Below are 20,339 nucleotides of genomic sequence, written 5' to 3'. Positions count from 1 at the left end.
TCTTTTGTACTTCCAAACATTAACATTGAGGCTGAATCTTTGCAAAACAGTATTCTGAAGATAAGATGGAAATGGTTGAACAATATGGTTGCAATTTGTTCTAATTTACGGACAAGTATGATGTTTATGAAGGTCAAAACATGCGTTTTCTGTCCCACTTTGAACTGAATAAATCATGATTCACGGATTTGTTTGTTGCAATTTCTGGCTTTCAGCAAACCCTTTGTTGGAAAGGGTTTGAAAATTCAACTTTAACCAAATTCGATATTAGCCCAGCTTTAATACGAAGCTAGGTACTTTTGAATGTGTTTGGGAAAATGCATTGATTATTCAAAATTACTGTCTCTTTCACAGTGTGTTATTGTTGGTGATTGACTAACTGATGGTAGAACATCCATCATACTTTTATTTTCTCAGACACTGGTCTGTTCAATGCTGCTGTAATTGTAATGGATTCCTCACAGTCCTTATACTTTTGTTTTAACCACTATAAAAAACAAACAAGAAAGCACTCGGGGAGATGTAGGTTTCAGTCTGTGACTGCTCAGTGTTTATGGGAAGCACTACAACCTGTAACACAAGTTTTACCAAGCGGCAGAACACAGATTAAAGAATAGGAAGCCCATAGGCGCTGTGTGGTGCAACTGTTCGGCTTCCAGCTTTCACGATCCTGTCTGGGAAATCCATTGCTTTGTCTCTATCATGGTTACACCGAGCCCCAGATAACAAGATAAAACCAAGTCCCAAAGTAGCACGAGTGTAACACTAACAGTGACAAATGTAATTGTGTGTACAGTATATTTACAAGCCCCGTGCAAGGCTCTACTGCTCTGTGCTTGATATTTGTTATTTATAGACCACTTTATTTTTGGTGGCAGCATTAAAGCAATTCACCTGGTATGATCTAGAGGCACTAATGACATAGCCAACCACTTACAATCTCACTCATACACACATTCACAAACACAGACACACGCATATACACAACCTGCCTTTGCGTACACATTCACCATTATGCCGCGTAGAAACAGACACACTCACAACAACATACAAACACATACACACACACACACACACACACACACACCAGACACACACACTCATATTCAAACATACACACACACACAAACACAAACCAGACACATACTCACATGCACAAACACACACGCATTCACCCTTGCAACGCACGCGCGCACACACACACACACACACACACACACACACACACACACACACACACACACACACACACACAGCAGACACACAAATCTACATGCAAACATATACACACACACACACACACACACACTCTCACAAGCACACTCACAAGCACACAAACAAAAGACATGGTACCCAGTGTTTCCTTCATGAGCATATCTTTTGTCCTCCAAGGATAAAGTACCAGCCTGACAACCACTCAGTCCACCAACCAGTGTGTCTCCAGTTTTGTGAACAGGGCTATCAGAAACTGTGCTTGCTGCAACCAAGCCTGCTCAGCAGAACAGAAAACGAGTCTATGAAGCAGTAATATCATTGCAACACTGTAATGGCATTCGTATTATGATGATACTTTTCCTTAATGTCCAAATTATTGTGGATGTTAGCATCTTAATGTGGCCAGTGTAGAACTGGTTTCAAGCAGTATTTTCACTGCACCACCATGCAAAATAAATAAATAGGAGGATTCTAAGGTCAGTTAATATACCTCATGCATTATGTAGCCAGAACCAGTAAGTATTTGTGGATTGCAGGAGTGTGGATTCACAGCAGTGCGTTAGGGAGCCAGCGTGATAACTCTGCTGTAGTTTAATTAAGCCTCAGTCTAAAGTCTATGTCTAAAGCAGTGACCGTGGGTACTCAACTATAAGCCTACTCTGTCATGTGAGTTTAGAATGAGTCCACTGCATTGAAGAAACACACAAAAAGGATGCGCATAAATTGAAACCTTGTGGGTATCTTCCATTACCGTGTCTACATTATCATACTTTGCTGTATCTTTCCTCTCCTTTTTCCTGTCCATGGAAAAATAAACATCAAATTTCAAGCACAAACACATCTCTTTTTTTGGTTGTTTTCATCATTTTTTAACAAGAACGAGATCATTGTGTACAACATAAAAAGGACCCAGAAATAAAACCTTGTCTATGACAAGCTCTGAATGCCAGGAACACAACATGCTCTTTAAATCCAGGCACATTAACAAATTGTTAGCAGCAGCTGTTGTGATCACAGAACGACTTCTTTAGCACTGGGAAACTTGTTTGTCAGATGGGATTTATTCCCTTTGTTCGCGCCTGTGTGTGTTCTCGTTTTCTTCAAAATAAAGAAAATGAATCAAAGAATAATAATGTAGCAAACTGTCTAGTTCACTACATTATTCAATTTTTGGAAAAATAATTGCAAAGTGACATTTCCATACTATATTTACAGATTCAACATATCGTTCCTCTCCCAACTCCTACTCAATGGCTGCAACACATTGCAGTGTCCATGCCTGTGTGTGAACAAAACATGGGAGGCTGTGGACTTTTGTTGGCAGAGCTATAATCACCATCTCCGCAAAACCAAAAAATAGCCACAAATAATGAAAACCGTCCGTCTTTCCACCCCCCCCGGTTTGCCCGTTGGCCGCGAAGGACGCTCACTCGGCAGTGGCGGCGGAAGCCTTGGCTGTCATGCTGCCCCATCCAACCCAAACCCCCCCCCCCCCTTCCATCTCTCCGCTCTCCCCGCCGTTTCCCAAACGGCGGGGACGAACATCGTGGAACATTGACCCCTTGTCATTCCTGCCGGGCGAACAGCCTGCGGCGGGGCCCGGTGGGGCGCGTCGGAGCGCCGCGCGGGGGGCCGGCGAGGGGCCGGCGCCGCAGCTGTCGCCCCCCTTTATTACCATGCGCTGATGAGGAGCGCATTTCAGCGCTCGCGTTTCACCGCCTCGGGGGCGTTCACTGAGGCGGTGCCTTGTTAAGGGCAGGCTGGCCCTGGTCCGAATAAACGTACCACACAATAGAGATATAGATGTATTTATTTATTTATTTATTTATTTATTTATTTATTTATTAGTGTATTACCTTTACAGTGCAGTGGTATCTTTAATTATCACATAAAGGGAAAATGCATGTGCCGTCTTTTCTCACGTCTTGATTGTAATTCCTTCTCGAAACCCCGTTGCAAGTAACCAAAAACCCTTCCAGAGACGTCGTCCCCATGCAACCTAAGAAGAATAAAGAATCACCGACAGCTGTTTTTTTTATTCCATGACTCGCTGTGTTGCTTTCCACCCTAATGCCGCCTTCATTAGGGCTCGGATGTGGCTCCGTGACAGCTATATTAGGAAGTCTGCTCTTGTCTGAGGCGTCGGGGAGGCGCATGTCTTGGTAACATCCCAGTCTCCAGGTGCTCTCACCTGCCTCTTCTCCAGAGAGGCAATTATTCTGTGTGTGAGGCTGTGAGTGTGTGTGTGTGTGTGTGCGTGTGCGTGTGGATGTGTGTGTGTGTGTCAGGCCAAAGCAGCCATTCCTCCCTCCCTCCCTCCCTGGACAGCCGTGCAGCCGAGCCCTTTGCTAATTGGCCGTATTAGAAATTCCATCCAGATACAAGATGGACCCCCCCCCCCTTTCCCCCCCCCTCCCCCCCCCCCCCCCCCCCTCCCCCTTCCCCCCCCCTCCTCCTCCCACCTTCCACTCCCACTCCCAGCCTCTTCACTTTGCTTTGATTTTTTTGGGATCTTTTTTTGGTCTTTTGTATTCGTCAACTCTTCCCTTTTGATATGCATATCAATAAAATGTTTTATTCATGCCCTCGAGAAGCAGACGACTGAGCAGGGAGGCGGTGTTGTGGTGGAGTTTGGTCGTGTTGTGTGGAAAAAAATAAGCATTCTGGCGTCGGCGACATTGGGCGCCCGTTATTGAAAGACATTCGTGAGGCTTCATCTTTTGGATAAGCCAGAAAGAAATGGGTGAATTATGTAACGGTCGCTAACAGACGACACAGATAAGCTGTGACCGTAGATTCTCTTCCCTCTTCTCATCCCCCCCCCTCCCACCCGCTCATCCCCACCCAGAATTTCCACAGATCTTATTGCATTGTTTTAATTCATTTTTTATTGCGACTGCACTGTTAATCGAATGGCTGATCTCACGGGGTAGACAATAATCAGCATTTAGCATTGGGTTCAAAGTTTCTCCCATCTCAAACACACACACACACACATACACACACGCACGCACACACATACACACACACACAAACACAGGCGCGCGCACCTGTTCCATGTGAACGCCGGCTGCTGTTTAATCACAATACTTAAGACGTGGAGTTTAATTAGAAAAAAAGAATCACTCAGCTACAATCCCGTCTCTGTTTATTAGACCCCCCTGTCCCTCCTGGGGCCCCGCGGGCCGTAACCGGGGTAGAGGCTGTTACATTTAATACTGCCAGTCATGTGTGTGTTTGTATGCTGTGTGTGTCTCTTCTTTTTAACCGAGACATACACAACACAGAATGTAGGACTATTTTCGTTATGAAAGAAAATCCTGATTGTACTAACAGCACCCAGCTGTACCCCCCCCCCAACAAACCAATGGTGTCGGCAAGCACGCTCCAAACCTTATTATTTGAGGGTATTTCTAATACAATTGCACTTGGCCATGGTGATATCACACACGCTTACACTTGTATACCTGCCTACCCAGTCACAAGGGGATATAGTCTTATGGAGGACTGTAATAAGTCTATCTGTCCTACAAGGTGGGGGCGGGGGGCGGGGAACAGCCCCCAGTGGAATTAATCTGTACAAACACAATGTAATAAGGGGACAATAGGCGGGAGGAAAAAAAAGGAGAACTAATAAATTACTCCCGGTGTCGTTAAGAATACGCTCCCGTTCTGTGTCGACGACCTACAAAACATCCGCCTGACGTGCCCGGGCCCATGATGCTTTGCTGTAACCTAAGACGGTGACCTCGCGCTGTGGCAACCCTGTTTGCAAACACTGTGTGATGAATTAACAAGAAGCCTAATATAGGTGGTGTGGAAAAGTACAGGTGGCTGCCTCTGTTGTTCCAATTACTGAGGCTGAGCCGAGCTGCTAGAACAACACACAACAGCACTCTGGCACTGGTGACATGAAGCGCAGCAAACACACAGCCTTGTCCACGGGGACGGAGAGATTGTCTAGGTTGTGCTGTGTGGGTGTGCCCCTCCTAGTCAAAAGGTCCCCGGTTCGATCCACCTTCTCCATCTGCATCCTTGAGCCAGATAGAAGTCCAACTCCCTTGATGCGCCCTAATGACCTGAATTACCTTCAAGTAACTTTGGATGAAAGTATGTAGTCCTAAGTCACTAACTAGTTTCCTTCCTTGTCCCTCTTAGGAATAAACAGAACCTGCCTGGGTCTATGTAATGCACTTGAAAATCCCTATCACTTCAAAACATAATGAAGTCGACAAACACAACACAAATACATATCGTAGGGCATTAGGTATTTGAGATTGCCCTGGGGTTTGACTTTTTATTCTATTCACAATATAATACTATGCACCGCAGTTTCCATGATATATCAACCTCCCTCCCCCCCCCCATTATTTTGCATGTTGTCAAAAAAATAGATGAGAGACGCACACGAGTGTGGAGTTCATTGATATGCTTCTCTTAAGGCGCCCCTGCCACTCGATCCCTCTCGGCTACGCCGCCTCTGCTGCTGAATGGATCGGGTTGGCGTCACGACTCGGAAGAACTGAAACTGAGCGTTTTCACAACTATTATTATATTATTAATATTATTTAAATAAAAGTAACTAGGCCAAAGATTTAGCAATGCAGATTCCTTTTTGCATTCATTCCTTCATTCACTCTTCAGTCAGTCATACATTGACTCATTGATCTGTTCAAAAATCCAATTCCGTCATACATTCATCCAATGTTTGATGCATTTGGAAAAAAGCCGAAAGCTTCTGGACCTTTTAGAGTGAAAATGCTCTGAATACATCATGTGCACACATACACATTTTTCTGAAATGCTGTCTTCAGTGCAAAATATATAATATTATTGCTGCAGGGAAATTACAGTGAAAGCAGGATGGACAGGATATAGCCTACAGTGTCTCAGACATATCCTCAATAAACAATAAAGCATGCAATTATATCTACAATATAAATTAATCTGCAATACGTAGCCATAATATACATTCCTTTGCGGAGAGCAGCATATTAGTGCAGCATAGACAAAGTCACATAAGGCGTACTCTATGTAGAGGAAAATAAGGTCACATGGTAATCTGACAGTTCAGAATTCCTGCACCAATGGCAAGAATGGGGGCCCATTCAGATAGGAAGTGTGGTGCTCACTCTTTGCGCTACCCTCTATCCAATTCTATGGCTTGCGGAAGCGCAGGCACTCTGAACAGAGGTGCCATCGCAGCACCCCATCGCTGCAGTGTAGCTCAGAGGCCCTGGTGGGACCAATTTACAACCGACATCTATATTGAATTTCTTTCTTTTTCAACGATTTCTATGAGCATAAATTTCTTTAAATTAAAATGGGAAATTGTGTTTTGTTGACGCATGTGCGATACTTCTGTGTTAACCTGTTTGAGAGGCCTAGTAACGACATGCACATGGCACACAGCACACAACAGGCGACATGTTGAGTATATTTTCTCTGTAGTGAGAGTTTCAAGGGTTTGACCTTTTACTCCTTACTCATAGGAGATGTGTGTCCAATACATTTAACCACAGTAATGCGATACACCTAAAGAGTACAATGTAAATATACTACATATACTACTTATACAATACACAATACAATAATATTCGAGAAGCATTGTATACTTAAAGTACAGTAATCATGCACCATGGGCAACATTACTTGTATGTACAATAGAATAATACTGCAGTAACGGAAACAGAAACGGTTATATGCAATGAATGCGTACAGTATTTCTGTCCCAATTGAAGCAGTTATCTCAGTTTGGTACATGCTAGTACAAAAGTAAGTACTTCAGGTGTTGTCACACTTTCACCTCAGAAACAGCAGGTAGAAAGAAGCAGGCACTGTTTCTTTTTGTCGTCAGAGCGCGGTGGATTGAAGGGTCGGTTCATGTGAGGTCAGGCGCAGAGCTGTGTGTTGGCCCTCGACAGATCACGGAGGATCTAATTGGTTGGAATTGCGAGGGTGAATCATATAGCAGTGGGTAGTGGATGTCATGATGATGTTTCGTAAAGAGACACGTAAGAAGGAGCGCCAGGGTTAGCGGCTTAGAGTTTTCTGGTTTGTTGGCACACTGAGTATAACGTGATCGTATGAATAATCGTAATCATAGTAATTATGTTTTTGATAATGCTTATTGTTACCCTGGTCAGGGTAACATCGCAGGTGTTGCACACACACAAACACACACGCACACGCACACCATTCTGTAAATATGTAAAACGTAAGCAGCAGAAGACTAAATAGAAATGAAAAGAATGGATAACACTGTACTGTGGGCGGATCATTTTCCCGGTGCAGGATCTGCTGTGGTGTGTGTCTTCATGTGAGCTTCTGTGTGACAGACTGGAAGACAGGCATTGACACCCAGGAGAGGAGGGCCTGACGCCCGGCCAGGGGGGAGTCACCCTCCCAGGCAGCCATGTCCACACTATAACGGCTACATCACACATCTCCGTGTCACAAGATTTCAAGCCATTACATTAGAGTTTTTGACTATGTGTGCCCCAAAACGCCCTCACACTTTCCCAGATCAAACCGTCTCTCACGTGCGGGCCCAGGTCACATTAGCCTGGCCGTTGATGTCTGGATCACATCACGCTCACATGCCTGCCTATTATTAAAAAACCTCTATTTGAACGTTGTGACCCCCGGCTTCACTTCGATTTTGGTGGACAAAACATTGTTTTAGTGTGGAAAGAAAGCCAAGATGGATAAAAACAGCCGCGTGTCTGGAGCATTAGTAATGACATGGCCTATGAAGATGAACCACAGTGGTTAATGCTGGAAGACTGTTAGAATGCTTCGTTCTTGTGCTTTCTTTTCTTGTGAACATAAAACAACATGTTTTGATATGACAACTTTGTATTTTTTCAGGAGAGCATCTTGAGTAGAGAGAGTAGAGCAAATAAAAGTGAGGGTCTGTTGGAGTACAAGTCATCAAATCTTTTGAAAGGCCATGAAAATAAATGGTATCTTTTTTTATTGTGAATCTCAGTAGAGGTTAGCATGGATGGTGTATTAATAACCGCATGGCTGAAATAAATGTGCGTTCAATAGTATTGACGTAAAGCTTTAAATGAGGTCTCATTATTTGACCACATCAAAGAATAACAATTAATGAATATTACATTTTGATGAAAAATAAGATGCCATCCACCTAATCTTTCAGTATTCAAGCTGTATGATTTCCTGCAGTATCAAATTGATAGCATGCAATTTTTGGGATAAACAAATCATGAAAACACCTTTTCAGAGCATTATAGTAAGCACACAAAAACAAAAAAAGAAATTTCTGGAAGTTAAGTTAAATTTGCCAAAGCCTTGGGTAAAACAACAAAGTTATATATCTATATATATATGAATGAAAGCAATGGGTTGGTTTTTATTAGTACAAAACAATCCTCACCCTAGAAACCATTGAGCCCCCTGTCTCTCGGAAGCCTTGAGATACCAGTGGTCCTAAATACCATTGGGTGTCAATCATTTTGAAACAAATAACAATTTGGGGAAAATAGTGCCACTCTGCCGGTTGTACACAGCAAGATTTTCACAGGCATTTAACAGATTGCAATTAGCAGACTGTATGCAAAGTGGGAACATATTTAGGAAGAAAAAAAAATGGTTTCCCTAGTTTGAGCAACTTGCCAAATCAAGTAATCATTGATGGCAATTACGTGTAACATTTGAGAAATGTTGTGTTGTATAAAAATGTTTATGCATTGCCCTTCGTTATCTGCTGTCAACAATTCCACCCCCAAAATAAGTCATTTTAATTTAACTTTGTGTTCAAATTAAAAGCCTAACACAGGACAGAGGGTTATTTAAAAGATTGCACCAACATAACATTAATTTAATGTTCGGCAATAGCACATGATTTAAAAAAAAAAAAAATTGGGATGAGAGCAGCATAAATTAAAAGGATCTCGTACGACAGAAGCCTTTTTTTTGTAGCGTAAAAATGGAACTTTAGTTGAGTATAACCGCCAAAGTCATTGTTAGTGTAGTTGAAAAAGGCACACTCAACCTTTCCTAATAGCCCAACTTTCTTTATTGTTCTTTTCTCACCCCTTCTTTGTCTTGGTTTTTCAGAGGTGGTAGAGTGGTTATTTATCACTTTGACATTTGAAAGCTTGTGTCTACTTGTTAAAGCTTTCCCCATTCCCTCCAAAAGGATAAGAACAGCTAGGCACCACATAGGCAAACTCTGAACAATGCTCCAGAAAGTCCTAGAGAATTCATGGCAGCTACATGCTGATTAGATTCCCCAGCATCCACCTTCACTTCTTTGCAAACCACAACCTCCACTTATTTTCACCCAAGCTATTTGGTTTGTGTCCATTTTCCCATACAGACCACTTATTATTTTTGGACACCCTTGTAGTTGGTTAGTTGGTTAGTTAGTGGGTCGGCTTAGGAGGTAGAGCAGTTGTCTTGTAACCGAAAGGTTACTAGTTCGATCCCCAGCTCTTCTTAGCTGAGTGTTGATGTGTCCCTGAGCAAGACACTTAACCCTAACTGCTCCTGACGAGCTGGCTGTCGCCTTGCATGGTTGACTCTGCCGTCGGTTTGTCAATGTGTGTATTAACCGATGTGTGAGTGTGCTAAATGCCCTAATTGTGATTAAGTGGAAGAGGCTCTCCCAAGGCATGCACCTTGGAAACTCTTCACCATTGGTGGAAAATCTTAAAACCAGCAGCGCCTCCTGTTTTCGCAATATTTTTTTAAACGCCCCCTCTCTCAAAACACTTCTCTCTATAGGTCTAAACCCCCTTTTTCCAAACAGTTCCACTTTAGTGTGTGTATGCAATGCAGGTCATGCCCAAACCAAGTTTCTTAAAGGTAGCTTATGCAATTTGGAGAAGTATCCAACTGAAAAAAACCTTGCAAGCCTTTCCAAGACAAAGGACTAGCTTCCTAGCTTAAGCAATAGGTCTGCATAGCATTATGGAAGGTCATGTGCAAAACGTGCAATGGCAGAGTGCTCGCAGGTAGCCGGGTGGGTAGGTAGACAAACAAATAAGCCATCCAATCATTTCAGTCGTGCCTGCGACAGCCACAGATACCAAATTTGATTTCTTTCTTTTGTCAAAGCTTTTTTTTATTGATTGCTGTCAAGACAAATAGAATTTGAACCAATACGACAAAAATACCTTCTAAAATCAATTGCCGACCCTACCTTTAATATATAATCTCTGAGCAAGTATTCAAAGGAAGAGAAGAGAGTTTTTGTGGATATAGTGGGCTGACAACTGAGAGACAGTAGAGGCATACAGCCATATGTGTTGACTTGACAAGCTTGTGTTGTTGTTGCAAAGAGCACAAAGAGCCACGGAGAACAGTCACATTGTTTTGCTTGTCTGCAATATAAATGCATCACAATTCAACTGTCACATTTTGTAAGCAGTAAACTACTACTTAATCTTAAAATTTGAAATTGTATTTTAAATTGTTCACAAGATACATTGTGTATTTTTGATTTGTTTACAAGTGATGTTACAGTGCAGGCCAGTTAAATGGCATTAATGGTAAATTATTCACATATACAAGAATACAGAACCAGACCCTTGGAGGCTGCCCTCCACCAAATGCCTGCCCCAATGAAGTACATTTGTATAATTTTCAAAATATATCATAAAAAAAATGTTAAACAAAATGTTACTAGTATTACAATATCTATACACTTAGTTCCACCCCCCCCCCCCCACCCCCACACACCCACAATTGCCCAGTCAGGACCAATCCCATGGCAGCAAGCCCATTGGACCACAATTCCAACCGATAAAGGGCCAATGACAGCGCTGCTGCCCTACTCTTCTTATTGTTCAATATAAATCAGAGGCTGTTTTCTAAACAGCGCTGGAGGACACGTATCGCGCCGTATCATTCTCCCCACCCACTGCCCGTGCTGGTGGGCGATGTGGCACACAAACGGCAGACAAATTGATATCTTTTGTCCGCTCGTGGTTGTCCTCGTTCTCTCTCTCTAATCGCTCTCCTTCCTTGGGTGCCAACCGATTTCCGCCGCTGCTGACAAATTGCTTGTTTTACAAACTGTGTTGGTGTCCCCCCCGCCCCCCCCCCCCACTTGATTTTTTAACAAACAGGTTTGAGTTGTAAAACCACACAGAGGCTAATTTGTCTTCCTCTGCCCACAGAGAGTGGTGCCGCCGTGCAGAGTCCGGTGTTCAGCAAGCAACCGGGCAGCATCGTGTACCCCCTGGACGCCGTGGAGAAGAACCGGGAGGTGATGTTCAGCTGTGAGGCCCAGGGGAAGCCCCCCGCCCTCTACCGGTGAGTAGGGCAGGGCGAACCGAGTTTGATCCCCAATGTCCCTCCCTACCCCCCTCCCCTCAACCCCTAAACCCCTACCTGAAGGACATGGGTATGAGTTCACTGTAAGTCAATTTGAAAGGCACAGCATAGCACTAAGAGGAATCCAGGGACATGTTCTATCTTCATATATCTAGTTTCTGTGCGTCATTGATTCCCTTGCTACCTTCCTACCATACTTGTCCCCTTCTCTCTTCTCACCAGACCCCCTCCCCTGACAAATTTATCATCTCCCCATATGATCTCACACAATAATATAACATAATGACAATATGGGAATAATGTATGATACAGTCGTACAGCATGAGTTATGCATTGCTTTACAGGAACCTGGACAAAGAATAGAGATAAAAAAGAATAGACCTGTGCCACTTCCAATGAATAAGCATGAATGAGCTTTTAGTTCGACCAGTATGACCCAGACAAATTGCTCTCATCCTTGTAAAAGAAACGCTGTTGTTTCCAGTCCCTTATTTATTCGCTGAATTGAGCACCGAAGGAGTTGTCTGTTGCACCATTCAAAGGCACCTTGGTCTTCTTGTCTATTTTACAGAAGGAACTTGCCAGACTGAGCTTATTCAGAATCAGGGCTGACTTGTAGACAGGTGAACTGTGTCCTGTCTGAGGCAAACCACCTGGACAGGAAATACACATTAAACCTTAAGTAGCCGATTCATATACCACACTGTGCTGTTAAAGTGCACGAGACTGCACATTCTTTATTTTACTATTGGTCGTTGTCATGTTGCATTGAAAGCTTCAAATCAATCACCTCCGGTCTCCGCCGGACAATTATTTGCAGGGGCAAGATTTGGGAGGATTGGGACCCTGAATGCGTAGGAACACAGCCAGCTTAGCCGATGACCTAATCAACTGCGTGCCTGTCAAGGTCACCAGGCGACGGCCCAGTCAGCAGTGCAGCTGTCCGGCAAAGATGTTCCCGCGCTCGACAGCTGACGGCTTAATCACGTTCAAAGTTCATTAATCCTGCATACACCATCCCCATCATCATCCTCATCATCATCATCATCATCATCCTCATTATCATCATCATCATACCGGTTGCAATGTTTAGATTAAATGGCGACGCATCTGAAAATACAGTTCTTATTTGGCAAACGACGATCGTATTCCAAATCATGATAGAACTGCTTGGAAAAACCTGTAGATTTTCAGACTAAACAAAGCGCAGGCTTTGTTTAGATCGCAGCATGTTCTGCCACGTCATTAACCAGATGGCAGGGCATTATGCGATCGAGAGCGCGCGATACCAGGCCTGTTGTAACGTGATTGCATAAAACATGTGCCTTGCAAATTGAACTGCTGTTCCTGTTTTTGTTGGTTTTCTCGACTGATTGTTAATAGATTAATGAGAGGATCTGGTGTATGGGTTGGTTGTGTGTTTCAGTACAACGTGCTACACACACATGGTGGCAGCCCTTGTAAAGTTATTGGTTCTATCCCCAAATTTCTGCAGCCTACCCTGTTGGTATGGATGAGGCCCAACCCTAACATGCTGCTTAACAACACTACTTTACTTTGGATACAATTATTACTTAATAGTAAATTTCAAATGCATTCCACGTTGCGCTGTGTAGAATGTATGTTTCGTTTTTTTGGGAAGGTTGGGTTGTTCGTTTTTGTTTTGTTTGTTTGTCTTTATTTGCATCATCCAACTTATCTTAGTCTACCAGTCCCACCCTCGAAGACCTTCCCAAACAGAAGACATTAGTGGTCCTCTACATTTACAACGCCTGCTTTGAAGTGGGTTGCCTTTTGAACAAATCCCTCCCCAAAAAAGCAAACAATAGCTCAATCTGCATCAGAAAACTCCCAAGACTCAATTAGTTAGATTCAAAGCCAAATTTCAAAACATAAGAAGAACAATGAACAAAATTTTGTACGGTTTTTGATGCATTCCCTTTTCTCTCTTGAAATATCATTTTCTCATCTGAATAACTCCTTCTTGGAGAAATATCAGCGTTACCCCGGGCCTGTGTCTGAGCCGCAGCAACTGGCGGTTGGGCTCCTTGCATTTTTTTTGCAGTCGATGTGATCCTTTCCTCTCCAGAAACAGATGAATCCCTGAGGGACAGCCTCCTCACTGCCTAAGCCCCGATGCCAACATCAGAAACCCGACACAAACTTTGCGGTTCAGAAGATAATTCTCGTCATGTCCATTTGTCTAGACTGTATCTCTAAAGCACATCTTTTTTTTATATCTATCTTTCAAACGTTCCGCTTTGACTGTGGTGGAAGGAAACACTAACTTGGTCTTGCGAGACGTCCTTGTTCTACTCTAGTGTGTGTGTTAACAAGGCTCTGGAGAAGATGCACTCACATGGAGCCGGATGGGATGGTCCAGTGTCCGCAAACATTGTGTCTATTTATAGAATTGTTGACCTCGAGTAGCCTAACAAATCAGACTAAAGAATATTAAAGTACTATAAAAGAATAAGTGTATACAAGAATAAAAGTCGAATGGCAGAAGAGCTCAAACCCTTGTGAACCAGGCGTTTTACTTTATTTTGCTGCATATTTATTATTGACCAATGATGTGGCCGGAGGCGGGGATCTGTAAGTGAGTAATTGGCTGACACAAACTCAGCCAGCACTATTAAATTGTAAAAAAAATCATCTACTAGTGCAAATTAGTTTCTGTTGGGTGGAAATCCCTGTAACGAAAGAGAAAACTTCAGTTCTTTTCAGTTTTTAGTTTCCGTGCTCAGGCTCTATGCTGTCTCCCCTCAGAAGTTCTGCTGCAACTTAGTAGGACTGCTAGATCCTAGATATGGCCTGGATAAACCCCCCGTTGCTAGTGTGGAGCAAACAGACCAACAGACAACAAACACTAGTTTTAACGGAAGCCGCTCCACAGGGGACACAAGCCTTTCAATTCATCCAGCAGGATATGGTGTTTGTCATTGTTTGTCTCTGTCTTTAACAGAAATAACTGTTATAGAGATAACGCCTGGTAACGAATTAGATAACTCAGTACTCAGAATCCAATTTCATTGACAAATAGCACGTGTGTTTCAGTGGAGTATATACAATTGTTTCATAGACGTGTTATTAAGAGGAAAATTAATGTATCCCTAAAAGATAATATACATCAAATTTGTTCATGTTTATTATCGTAATAATTCTTTCTTTGTTTATGTATGTGAACAAAGTAAAGAAACTACCTTTCCTTATTGATAGCCATATTATTCAAAGAAATCAAAGGTCTTTCTACCCCGACTTTAGTTATGCATGCTGAAGGCAAACATTACTGGATGTATGCCTTGTCTGGAAATATTGCAGGGAGCCTTTAACTCATTTTACCTGAATTACACTTCCTCATCGATCACGCCCTTAACACTGATGATAATCACATGGACTTGAGTATAAGTCACAGGTTGAGGCAAGGTTGCAGGCGTAACTTGTAATTGTAGCAGCATAATGATTTAGCAGCATATGTATACAGTTTGACTGGGCTCGGGAAAGATGGATGGCCTGCATCCCCTGTCTGTTCCCAGGCATTGGCACCCCAGTAGTCCACTGTTAGTTAGATTAACAGAATGCTAGAGGACATGATTTTATGGGAACTTCTGCCTCCCCTCTTCCTTTTTCTTTCCCTCCTGTTGGTAAAAATGGAATGATGGCACTACCAAGCCTCTCATTTAGTTTAGTGAATATCAACACCACCTTGGGCTAGGATGGATTTAATTTGAATGCGCTGCGCAAGCGTTGATTCCCTTAAATTATATTTGTTCTCTGATCTCCCCTGGTTTTCGTTGATTTCAGGTGGAAACTGAATGGCACAGTACTCAGTGTGATATCCAGAGGCTCCCACTACAGCCTTTCTGGAGGCAACCTGAGAATCAGCCGCCTGAACAAGGACCACGATGCTGGAACCTATCAGTGCCTCGCCTCCAACTCCTTTGGGACCATCGTTAGCCGGGAGGCCAGTCTCACATTTGCATGTGAGTTTTAAACCTTTTTAAGCCAATGTTTTTGTGTGTGTTTCTTTTTGCTTTGTTTTACGGGTAACTCAAAAGTTTGTCAATTTGGGATGGTTTGTCATTAGCAGTCTGGGATGGCAGCATGAGACGCCTGTCCCTCTGGGGATCTGGATGCTGCCAGTGGTCCGATGAGTCTTTTCTCCTAAAGAAAGTTGCGTGTTTTGAGTCAAAGACACAGAGCCGATGCATACGCTGCAAACAGCTGACCAAAACAAAATACTCTCAACCCTTTTTTCCCTAAGGTTGGAAATCACTCATAAATACCGCCACTACCTGATATTGCTCATTTAACCAAGAAGAAAAGAAAGTAAAAAATAAAGAAATAATTCAAAAGATGCTTCACATAGAATTCGATCAATCAGGCATACAGGAAATTGAATGCGTCTAATGAGCGGTCATCCGGTTTTGCATCAGAATTGATTGGTTGAAGTCTAACTCTGGGCGTTCAGATTCCTAAAGAAATACAAGTCAATAGGTGCCAATGGGCCCATTTATCGGCTGTAGCATAAAGGATGACATTAGTAACTGAGTGATGGCGCACTTGGATTAAATTCTGAAAGCTCCTCTTTAAGCGACAAGGACGTCAATATATCTTTGGCCATTTTATTTTCTTCGTGAGTCAACGCGGCTGTTGGTAAGTTGGTCCCTTGCTTCAGAAAAAACGATTCTTTCTGCAGAAGTGGACTGCGATACGGTGACAGTTCCATCAATTGTTAACGCTTTGACCTTACCAGCCCACAACTCCTGTCAGGCCGTCAAGGAATGGTTGTACGGTCGGATGTCATTCATCTTCTTTATTACCCACTGTAATGCTTAATTAACTTGTGTCATGATCCAAAGGTTAAAGTTCAACAAAATCATTTAAAAGGGCAACCAATGTGATATATGTGTCTTTTTCCCCACATGTTGGTGTAAAAAAACAACCCTTAATGAGGCAAATGGATTGGACTAGGAAAGGTTTTAATGTTTTAAAGGAAGTGCTGAATGTATGTCCTTGATAAGGTTAAACCTAAAATGGAAAACAAAATGCATTTTTAAGACCTATCTTACTTCAATAATAAACATCTCCTTATCTTTTCTCTTTCTTTGTACCTGGCTAACCTATGTGTTACACATGTATGTCTATATTATTTATCCAGTTCAATTAGAAAACTGATACGAACCGAGGGCTAGGTGACAAACACATCATATAGGGTGTGAGCTATGCGACAAACAGACCTAAATGCATCCTGCTGCCTTAATGTGTCTAGGTTTTAAAGAGAACATCAAAGAAGATTGCACTATCAAGGCTCGCAGAGGGCTCCCGCAGTTTATGGTTGCAATCTAAATAGAAGCATCCGGAATTTGCCTTCTTCCTCGTGCACAATGCCTTTGGGGTTGTGCTGAATGATAGTTTTCAAAGTTTACTCTCACATCACACACAAACCATGTTCCTCGAATCGCCCATCACGCTCGTCAACATGACGTCATTGCTCATACAGTTCTCCCTACGGTTGGACGGTTGTGTCTCAAAGTGATCTCGACAAAACCGAAGACGGACATTCGAAATCGCCAATTTGAAGATGCATTATGTGCTATTTTCACACACCAACCCTGTTGTCAAACCGAACTACCCTTGGACTCCACTGGTTCTCAATGGCCACATGCTTGGTTTGACATTTTAACCTACTGTACTGTTTTGTTACTCAAAGTGACCCTACTTCCTCCAGCAGGTATGATGTTGATTAGCACAGTCACAAGCCCTTTCAAAGTCAACCCTAAAGAGATATCACTCAACAATACCAACAGCTGGGCTGAGATTGAATATCGTATATGAACAGGAAAAGTCTTTGACTTCAAAGTAAAGGGATTTTTATAAGTTGTCCAATTGTGGAGGTTCTCTTTTTCATTCTTGCCTACAACCCCAAGATATTCACTGGCCCAGATTTTGGCCCCACCTAATTAAACCCTTTTTTTTGCGGCTGCACATTGATTTGTAACAAACAATCCATCTACCACCCCCGTAGGTGTGTACACCTGCATGCAAAGGAGTGCTGTTCTCTCCTGCCGCAGACGTATTCTAATTCCATAACCCTATAGTGCAACGGCGCTATAGTAATAATTAGATCGGACGCAATTTTTACTCGGTCTGTATATAAATTGTCTCCCTGGGGTAATATTTGTTTAGTCTACGAGTCGGCTATAGGGCCATCCAAGGTTATTATTTGAAAGTGGGCGAGGCTCCAGACTTGTTCAGCATTCCCCTCCCTTTCCCTCCCAAACTTTTGATGGATGATGCTACTTCTTGAGAGCAGCGCGGCTGTCCGTGCGACCAGGATAACGGATGGGCCTGTGGGCTCTCTCACTCAATACTGGCTGCCCTTGATTAGTATGTCTATCGATTCCATATCGGTGATTATGTAAAATATGTACGCCCATAATTCATACTGATGAGTGCGGTCAATGTGTGCACCGCAGCCCCACATCCCAGAACGAGACAGACAGGTCGTAGCGGTGAGGAGCACAATCTTTACAACACAATGATAGAGCCGCCCCGAAGCAGCTCCACTGCATTGGCGGAGAAGGTTCAGGTCAAAAAGGGACCTTTGTGAACACAGGTATACACAGAATACCGTCACCTGAATATTATGTAGGATGGTCCAGTGGAGAGTGGTAGTTTGAATACCAGTGGAAAGGTCCTGGGTTCAGACCTCGAATGAAGCAGTTTACTTGCGGTGGAAATCTCCAGCTTTCACCAGGGTAGGACTTTAGAGGCCTTGAGGGGAAACATGAATACCTCATATAAATGCAAATAAATCCTCTAGACCCCTCTTAGCTGTTGTGATAATGCGGCGTGAGCATATTGACTCGGTTAATGAGGTGTAAATAGCTAATGGGTGTACTCTGGTGCTTATCTGTGGTATACTATCAAGATATTGCACAGGAGGGAGCTCAATAGTATAGCATAACATACTTAAACCCCGCCGTTCCTCTCCTTTCTTGGAGGCACATAGATTAGAGGAAGAAGTCAGCCATATGATAACCATATAATTAAAAGGGCAACAAAGGCGGTGTTACACAAACACAAACACACCATCTCTGTGTGTGCGAATGCCTCCACACACACACACACACACACACACACACACACATACACACACACACACACACACACACACACGCACACACATGCATTCATGCTCACACACACACACACGGGCACACACACATGCACACACATACCATATTTTGGGAGGCGAAGCGCATCCTAAAGAACTTGTTATGCCTCGTGATAACCACATAATTCAAAATGCGGTGGGAGTCACAAACATAGAGGCACACATTATCCATGTCTGCGAGCTCACATGGCTGCACCAACACACACGCACGACACGCATGCGCGAGTCCGCACACGGCGTATATTGCCAGACAAAGAGTGTCCTTAAGGATGCTCTCAGGAGGTAATGAATCACATGGTTACGACGGGACAGGCTTGTGGAAGTGTGATAAGTCGCGGTGGCATTTGGAACTGCTCATATATCTGGGATGTGATCATCAGGCTAATCGGGGAGATCATTGTTTGTAATGTCAGCCCAGGTTAACAGTAATTGATGCTAATGCATCTAGATGGGGCATCACATTTACTGGTCCTGAGGACATTAATCATTGTTAGCCCCGCTTCCCCTTTAAGAGACAGCGCTGGAGTCCTTCCTCCTAAGTCCCAGTTGTTTTTTCTGGTACACTCCCGGTAAATTTTGATTTATTTTTTTATCATCCCAACCAAGCAAATCAAAGGGATTTCCAATGTCTGTGTTGATCTCTTTGTTTCATGTGCTCGTGTCTTTTTTTTATACATCCAAGTAATTATCTGCACAGCTGTGCATGCACAAAAAGTGTGCCTTTGCCACAAATCCCCCTTTTACAATGTCTCCCTGTCTGCAATGCAGTTTCTGAAGTCATTCGCCTGTATCAATAAAATACTCTTTCATTGCCACCCCCGAAGCCCCTGTCTCGCAACAATGCGTTTTTGGGGGGGCTCATCTCGACCACTGAGTGTGGGCGGACGGGCATAGTTGAATTTTACCACCCTGGCTCAAAGCTTTCAACGCGGGAAGAGCTTTCGACCAATCAGGTCCAGGGAAAAACACCAGCAGGCCCCAGAGAGGCCGTCGTCTCCACTCCTCTTATGAAAAAAGCTTTAATCTCAACCCAAAACCCCCCCCCCCCCCCCCGCAAAAAAATGATTTTCGGAACAAACAAATAAATTTAGTACCTTAGAAGTCTTTCTGTAGCCACATGTTTATAAGAGACGTTTTTTATTTTCCTTTTATCTAGCCTTCTATCGTACCTTCAGATGAAAGCAAGTGGTTGGGCCACTCCAAAGCCATTTCTGGGCCATTTTGGCGGTTGTCAGACTGTGCCAAAACCGGCTTTAAAGGACAACCACAAAACACTTGGTTTAAATACATTTGGAGTCTATCTTGCTACCCAAGCAAACACACTCAATACCCGTTTTTCATTAAACAAGATAGGACGTTAGGCTCAAAGTAAACCATAAAAAAGAAGGAAAAACTTTGGGTCCTGCAATAATTTCATTAAGAGCCGGTGATTGTAGCTCAATATCCAATAACACTTTTGTTCTGAGGAAAGATAAATCATGGTCATCCCTCCTGCACAGGGGGAGGTTTCGAGAGCCAGCCAACTGTAATGCACAAGGACAGTGATTTGCAGGCTAAAAATGGCAGCCGACAGCCAATTTGTCATTCCATCTATGGATTGCCCTCATATACTCAATTATTCTAGGCCACGATATCT

The 20,339-nt window shown here is 43.2% G+C and overlaps 1 protein-coding gene across 1 annotated transcript in view; it reads left to right on the top strand.

The window, feature by feature from the left end:
* The window catches only part of cntn4 (contactin 4), a gene marked incomplete at its 5' end in the record, with an annotated part of 104,325 nt that overhangs the window by 9,356 nt on the left and 74,630 nt on the right, over positions 1 to 20,339 (top strand). Inside the window, 2 exons of the mRNA XM_079748698.1 lie at positions 11,367 to 11,502; positions 15,328 to 15,506. Of these exons, the coding sequence (XP_079604824.1) occupies positions 11,367 to 11,502; positions 15,328 to 15,506 (315 nt within the window). The remainder of the gene's footprint in view (positions 1 to 11,366; positions 11,503 to 15,327; positions 15,507 to 20,339) is intronic.

Source organism: Pollachius pollachius (genome assembly GCF_949987615.1).
Source record: "Pollachius pollachius genome assembly, chromosome: 12".
NCBI classification, from domain to species: domain Eukaryota; kingdom Metazoa; phylum Chordata; class Actinopteri; order Gadiformes; family Gadidae; genus Pollachius; species Pollachius pollachius.
Note: the sequence above shows the minus strand (reverse complement) of the source record. Positions and strands in the feature narration are given on the sequence as shown.